The 7,872-nt window shown below is 39.6% G+C and overlaps 1 protein-coding gene across 1 annotated transcript in view; it reads right to left on the bottom strand.

Annotated features, from left to right (window-relative positions):
• Nucleotides 1–225: 225 nt before the first annotated feature.
• Nucleotides 226–7,872, bottom strand: part of srbd1 (S1 RNA binding domain 1) — a 49,347-nt gene continuing 41,700 nt past the window's right edge. Inside the window, exons 20-21 of the mRNA XM_035664226.1 lie at nt 3,762–3,946; nt 226–1,446 (exon numbers count right to left, since the gene is read on the bottom strand). Of these exons, the coding sequence (XP_035520119.1) occupies nt 1,154–1,446; nt 3,762–3,946 (478 nt within the window). The 3' untranslated portion in view covers nt 226–1,153. The remainder of the gene's footprint in view (nt 1,447–3,761; nt 3,947–7,872) is intronic.

Consider the following 7,872-nt stretch of genomic DNA (forward strand, 5'->3'; position numbering starts at 1 on the left):
TTCTTTAAGTGGTGTCTTCTTTCCTCTTTCCATCACTTAACACATCCGCTTTTCTTTTTGTCCCACCTTTCTTTTCTCCCCTCTTCTTCATTCTCACCAATGCCCCTCCTATTAGACGTATCTTAGACAATCTTAACAAAATCAGATCTTATTGCTGAGTGGGTAATGTGCTGAATTCTTCATTGTCAGAAAATGTACATCCAGAGTGCAAAGTATACAGGAAATATTTTTAATGTCAAAACTTCATCTGCACATGAGAACCGTGTTTTTTACAATTTCAAATGAATTTTAAAAAAGATTACACGCTGAGTCCTTTAGTTGGATGTTCAAACACAGTACACAAAGCCAAATAAAATAAAGATCTGTATTGACAAATTGTTCAGAGCAGTACAAAACAAAACATCTCTTGAAGAGTTGAAAGTGAATAAGTATGTGAATAATAACAAATATTGTTATATTTAGAGAAAATAAACAATAGCAGCTTAAGTTTGAATCCATCTGCACTACTGCTAAAGTGCAAATAATTATGGGTTCCATCTCAGTGAACCCATTAGAGTCTCCTCTAATGATCAGTAAACAACAGTGTGTGCAGATAGCTAGTTGACAAACAAAAAGGGATAGTTTTACCTTGAATTAGGCAACCAGGTTTGCAATGTACCACTTCCAATGATACACAGAGAACATGCACAGGCTGACAGTGAGTGCTGCCTGACAAAATGTCTTCCAGGGAAAGAAATTCTCCCAGCCATGTGCATAACTGTAATGAACTTCAATTTGATTTATTTCACTGAACTTCTAACAGCTGTTCTGAATTGGATTGTTTTAAAATCAACATGCAGTCTTTTGATTTGACCCTTTTGGCCAAAAATGAAAAAAAAAAATGCATGTTAAAAATCACAAGTAATGCCAACATTGGTTAAATGTGTGTGATTGTGATCACAAATGAAAGGCCTATTCCTAAAACAAAACTCTTAACCGGTTCCCTGTTAAAATTCCTTATTCAGCTCTGCTTATCTGCTTATCAGTTCCATATCAGTTCTCCTCCACAATCACTGTAACCATCATGAAGTAATTTGAATCTCAGTAGTTTTGTGTATAATTTCCATATTCATAAATCCAGTCAAATTGTGTTAAATATGGGAATTAAGTGGCTCTACTGCAGGACTCTGATCAAGTCCAGGCCAATCCGTCCCCTCTGAGGGTCCACATTCAAGACCCGGACCTCCACCCGTTCCCCAGGGCCCAGAGCCAGGCTTCGGCGGCGCTGGCTGACAGGCAGTTTGTCCAGGGTGATGTTGCTCTTGTGGATAAGGCCTGAGCGGCCAACACCGATATCTACAAAAGCCCCGAACAGAGCTGTGTTGTCCACCCGGCCCGTCAGCACCGCACCCACCCGCAGATCACTCATCGACACAATGCCCCGCTTAAAGTCCGCCTGCCCAAAATCTATGGATGGCAAAAAGAGACAAAATGCCAAAATCAGGTACGAGTGGCAGTTGGCACAAATGTTTGGGAGGAGAGGCGGGAAAAGGGGATGCAGGAAAGCAAGGGGCGGGGCTAAAATGACAAACACATATTACATTTCGAGCAGCAACCCAATGCTTGTGTCTGAATACTTCTACAGCATTCTATTTTACCCCACTTTCCACTTGGCCTGTTCATGTGAGATCTTTTTCCTTTCTGTAGCATTAACACAAACAAGGAAGGCTCGTGCCCCAGGAAATAGTCCGGTCCAATTATCTTCCCCATAGCACTGATTTCATGCGGTAGCCTCAGCCCATCTGTTTACTCAGCTGAGCACTGGCTAGGAGGCCAAGCGTAATGTGCTGCAACCGAATAGGGCCAACCTGTGAATGAACCTTGGAGCTGCGTTCCTTAATTTTAAAGTAGGGTTAGCCAGCACTAACTGGGTATCCAGGCTTCACTTTTTTCCTCTCCACATAAAACTATGAAAAATAAGAACCTGGTAATAGGGCACGGAAATATTTTTCTATTCAACTGACCAGTCTGGAAATAAGAGTTTTCTTTGTTGTTTTTTTTGCATTTGCTCCTTGTTTTACATAAGAACATTAGGCCAAATAGCCTTGTTCTACATTCCTTTACAACTTAAGAGAAGGATAATTATCTAATATATCTTTCAGAAAAAGTAATTCTTAAAATTATAGTGAAAATAGCGTCATATGGATCTTAATCTATATCCTTATACATGTTATGTGTCACCAGTATAGACAAATCCTGTTTCAGAGAGTTTTCTATCCTTTAGGAACATTTATTTGTGTATTTTGGACAGTTTTAAGCATAGACTAATGTTAATATTTTCCTCAAAAGAGGCTATGTACTATATAAGGGTTCTTTTCTGTTATTCTTATGTTTTGCAGTGATTGTTTTTTTTTGTTTTGTTATGTGTATCTTCATTTATGAATCTGGACAGTATAGTATTTTATATATAGTTTCCAGGCTTGGAAATTCAGTCTTAAATATTCATTACCTTTTAGGTCATGACACTAGTCATTGTTGTTTCGTAATTTTTTTGGTCACTCCTGCTTCATCATGAGAGGCCACTTCGGGGTGGTTTATTCACGGATAGATGCTACCACACAATTATATTTGTACTTGTTGCTGTTTGAACCTCACCTGTTTGACTACGCTGATGAAGGCTTCTAGCTAAAAATGTGTTGCATTTTTGCCCACAATAAACAAGAATACTTTTAATTTGCATGCCGGAATTCAGTTTGTTTTGATTCTTAAAATCATGTTTCCGGAATCAGTAAGTATGGCGTAACACCAGTACAAAAACACAATGATAGCAACTATGTCTTTGGTAAATGTTTCTCACTTTTGTTTTGTTTGTTGTTCAAATAATTTTGAGCTAACTGCTCTTGTATTTCATACACATTGTATTTCAAAACTGCTGCAATTCTAAAATCTGACTGTGTATGATTTTATTAGTATGGTTATGTGTGACTGAACCAAATATGATGATATTAAGGAGAAAAACAGAGGTCTTTGTATTTGTGTGTGTCTGTAAAGATATTCTGTCCAACAACACAGTCTGCTGGACCCATCACACCCTGTCAGAAACATAGTGCTTGTGTTGTTGGGCTATAGGGAGGAAGCCACAGTACTGTCAGATCCTATCACATTACACTGCCAAGACATGCCTATTATAATAACGGCACAAGAAAAGGCAGTGTGTGTTTTAACTAGCAAACCAGTCAAAGAACTGGACAAATACAAGTTCAACTTTCTATCAGTCTGTTGGGACCAATAAAGGACATTATGAAAGAAAGATGAGAGACTAACAGAATTTACTGCGACTCCAAGGTTGCAGATTTGGGCAGTCTATGAAATGTTATATGATCCAAAACACTGATAGTTTTGTGTTCAGTGATGTGATTTTTGCAGAAAAAGTATATGTAGTAATATCATATTTATGACATACAGAAAAAAGAGAGTTTAACTGTGGTTTTGAAAAAAAGGGTATGTAACGAACATAAACAAATAAACATTGTCTAATTCCGCTCACAATCAGAAATATCAAAAACCAATAAAAAAATATTTGTGTAAATTTTATGTTTATGTGGATACATTTTTAATTTAATATTTAAATTTCGCCCTATCCTTTGTATTCTTGTTCTTTGTGTTTGTGTTCTTCCACAATTTGAATCACATTGTAAATTAGGTGTTTCACAAAAAACTCTGTTTACAAAGTAGAACTGATATCAATATTTCAGTGCGACTGTGAGCGGCTGGATTCTTACTTTGTCGTATGTCAAACCCGGGGGGCTGCGTGAGGCCATCTATTATGAGTTTGAGGGTCTCAGGTGTGGTGTCCACTGTCTTGGCCAGTTCCTCGATACTGCTGGTCCTAACCTTGCTCTCCACACACTGTCGCAGGCCTGTACTCCCAATCTGGTCTGCACTTCCACCCACAATGGACAGAAATCTGGAGAAGTGTGTAAAAAATATGTTAAATATATAGTAATAGATAATTAAACTTGAACAAACAAAACAACTAAACAACTTCTTTTGTATGTTTAAGCATGCACACACGTGTTAATGTAGTAGCAATGTTTGTGAATGAGTCTCATAAGCAAGTGGTCCTAAATGGACTAAAGCACAAGCACCAAATCCCTTACCGACAAACCTGGAGCTATGAGGGATGGAGTAAGAGAGAAGGAAAGAGGAAGGGATTGAGGAGGGGGAAAAGTGCAGACAGACTGGGAAGAATGATGAGGAAAAGAAAAGTGGAACTGTCAAAAAAAAAAAGGGAAAATAAAAGATGAGAATACAAAAAAGTAGGAAGGAGGGAGTAAAAAGCTAGGCTATTGCAGGTAAAGTGAGAGGGAGCTGGGGGGGGGGAAAGGGAAGGCAGGAGAGGTGTGGGAGTAATTATACACAAAGTCATGAGCTGCCGAGGCGGGGCTTTCTCTTCTAAAAGCACACACAAGCAGAAATACACACATTTATTTTACCCCCTATTAAATCAGGTAAATCCGCAGAGCGCTGTAAACGCTGTGACACTTTTCATGAAACTGCCTCCACTCTGCAGGTTGGACTGTTTGTCCATCCATCAACCGCCTGGAAAAATCTCTTTCTATCACTTCATTCTAGCAGGATGTCCCACCTCCAAAATGTCTAGACAGTCAGTCAGGTTGCACCATTTAAAATTCACAGAGCCTGAGATTTAAATCCAAACTAATTAGCTAGTCTACACTGTAAACAGACTTAGTAAGAGGCTGGCATGAGAGCCAGAGTAGCAAAAAGGGGTTATGGAAAAATGTGGGATGTGTGAGTATTGTGTGCACTGTATATATTATTTACAGTAGGCAATTTCCACAGCTGGTGATAGATGTGAATGCATTTGCCTCTATGCATGTGTTCATGCGGTATACCAGCTGGGTAGCGTCCGTGATGGATGTCGCTCACTGGCAGCCTGACGCCAAACAGACTCCGCAGCTGTCCCCCGCCCCCCATGATGGACAGAACAGGTGGACACACACGAACAAACACACACACACACAAGTTGATTCATACACAGTGTTGTTCAGAAATGCTCATTTGGCAGTAGCAGGGACAGTGCGGATGTAACGGGACACGGCTTGTGTACAAACTATGTATGAGACAGCTGTGAGCGGAGGGGCCCCTGTCAGCAAAGTCATCGTCTACCATCCAAAAGAAGGAGACAAGCGGAATCAATCCCTCAACATCAGCGAGCCAGATCGGTACAAAGCAGAAGCTGAGTATGTGCCAGAAATGGCTTAGTGGTGAGCAAACAGCACCTTTGGACCAAAATGGATGCCTGTCTTAGACTAGGATCTTCTCTCCTGTGTCTCCATAGGCTTCTTAACTTTCAAACCATATATCTCTTTACAGGAAAAGAAATACTTGCATCTGGTGGCCTAGTGGTCTAAGATGCATACCACATAGCCCCCATGGTTTGAATCCAGCCTGGGACCTTTGCTGCAGGTCATTCCTCTTCTTCGCTCCTACACAAAATATTTCCTGTTGTTATCTACTGTGATTTGTAAAAATGCCAAAAAATAATTAAAAAAAATCTTAAAGGGATAGGAGGTTGATCAATTTCTTTTAAGCAATGTGGCTGGCTATATTTGGTTGGGGGTTCATCTTCAGCACTCACAGGAGGACTTTTTTTCCCTAATAAATGTTCTACTCAGGAAAATGTTTAAAAGCTGTTTATGCCAATAAAATACATGATCAGTTTCCAGAAAGGAGAGGAGAGGAGAGGGAATGAAAGCAGTGTTGATTTAAGAGCAGGCTGCATTCTGGCTCTGGATCTTACAATGGTTTTGGTGGGTGGTGGGTTCTACTTTCAGGTGTGTGTGTTGCCCCATCTCATTTTTCCGAGGGTGTATGTTAGTATTTAAGGGGTACCAGGAGTCCAGAGGCCTCCAACACTGTTGGGTTCACACTCATAATTACTACCAACTACTATGTGTGTGTGTGTGTGTGTGTGTGTGTGTGTGTGGTGTGTGTGTGTGTGTGTACTATAATAGTATATATGTGGTGTGGGTATACGTGTGAATGTGGTGTTGGGTGGGCTAGGATATAGATTTTATCCAGGCCCACGGCAAGAACACACTCTGTCTTGTATTATAGAAATATTGGGCCCCGACTGTTACATATCAGAGATATATTCCTCATAGAGTGGAACCCCCTCTGTCTCATATCTCAGTAATACTATATGTTTCATGGAATGGACCCAATATGCTTCATTGATATTTTTAAATATTCTAATACAGAGGATCCTCTACAGCTGAATATTAACATCTTTACAGAAAAGTTTCAGAGGTATATTTGCTTTTAAGCAAACAAATCCCACTATTTCTGAATCAAAGGTGGACAAATCGTGTCTGTGCATGTGTGTTCTTGTGTGTGTGTGTGTTGTATATGGTTACAAAAAGGGGGTGATGTGTGGGCTGTGAGCAGTAATGGAGGATCAAGTTCCACTAATGTGATGAACATGATATTCCTTATACGCCATAAAGACACACACACACAAACAGCATTCCTCCACAATCCTCCCTCCATACCTCCCGTTTTCTTCTGTTGTAGGTGAGGATGTGAGAAGAAGAGTGAGCCATCTTAGTGATGCACTAACATCTAATGCTCTACACAATTTAAGACTTTTCATTAAAAGAGAGGTTAATGTGTTCTGATATACTAATCTGTGACTCTATAGTGTTTTCCAAAGAATGTATTCACATTTACATTTTTACTTTTAAATTCCAAATCAAATGAGGACTTTCTATTAACAACAGAACTCACCAAGACAGCAAGATTTGTTTTGTGTACCCTCTGATTTGAAGTACAGTGGAAGATGATTTATTCTCGGTTGCATCAAAACTACACCAGGCTGTCCAATTCCAAGAAAGAGCAAGTTCTGACATGGTCTGACATCATCAGACCTCAAGCCCACTCGTCACACTCATCGTCCCCATTAACATTTAAAGAGGGATATGACACTGTAAAACCACAATACAGGCTTTGGGATGTTCTAAAAATTGTGGTTCTTATATTCTGCAATAATTGTGAAATTGAGACTATCACAAAATATATTCGAGCAAGTGGGATGAATCTGCATTGAATTGCCAGACATGGACTATAAGGTAGTCACAACAAAGGATACAAAATTTCTAACAATCTAAACGCAGATTAATCAGCAAAAAAAACAACCTCCAACCCTTACTGATAGAGCAAGACAATTAAAACTAAAACACATATAAAACATGTGACACAGAAACGCACACAAACACACCCTGTCAGGTTTGAGTAATGATGACTGACATTTAAGAGGGCCCCATTACAACAGGAGCATTTGGGCACCTTACTGAGTTGTGATAATAAACACCACTGAGAAAGAAAATGTGGAAGAGAGAGAAAGATGGATGGATGGATGAGAAAGAGAAAAGTGTCTATCTGGAATACAAAAATGAAATGGAAATTTAAAGAAACAAGCTGTGTGAATTGGGGAGAGTGCACATATACTAGGAAAGGAGTAGAGGGGTATTAAAGGAGGTATTAAAATAGAATGGAGTGGTGATTTGTCTTTTATGAACAATTATACTATACAGTCTATACTGAACACACAGACACATAAAGCCACAAACACACGGTCACTTAGTTGAAGTAGGAAAGACAAGCAAAAACAGTTTCATACAAGTGGCATCAATCTATCTTCACACATGTGAGCACACACACACACACACACACGCACCGAGGCCATTAAAGGTGCATCGACATGAGGGGAGCGATGCTTAGAGCCACTAGTGTCAGAACTTATGTAGACTAAACACAGTTGAGTGACTACAGCTGTAGTCTCTCTCTGTCTGTTTCTCTCTCACACACACA

Source organism: Morone saxatilis, unplaced genomic scaffold, assembly GCF_004916995.1.
Source record: "Morone saxatilis isolate NCDOM2014 unplaced genomic scaffold, NCSU_SB_2.0 Contig19, whole genome shotgun sequence".
In the NCBI taxonomy this organism is placed as follows: domain Eukaryota; kingdom Metazoa; phylum Chordata; class Actinopteri; family Moronidae; genus Morone; species Morone saxatilis.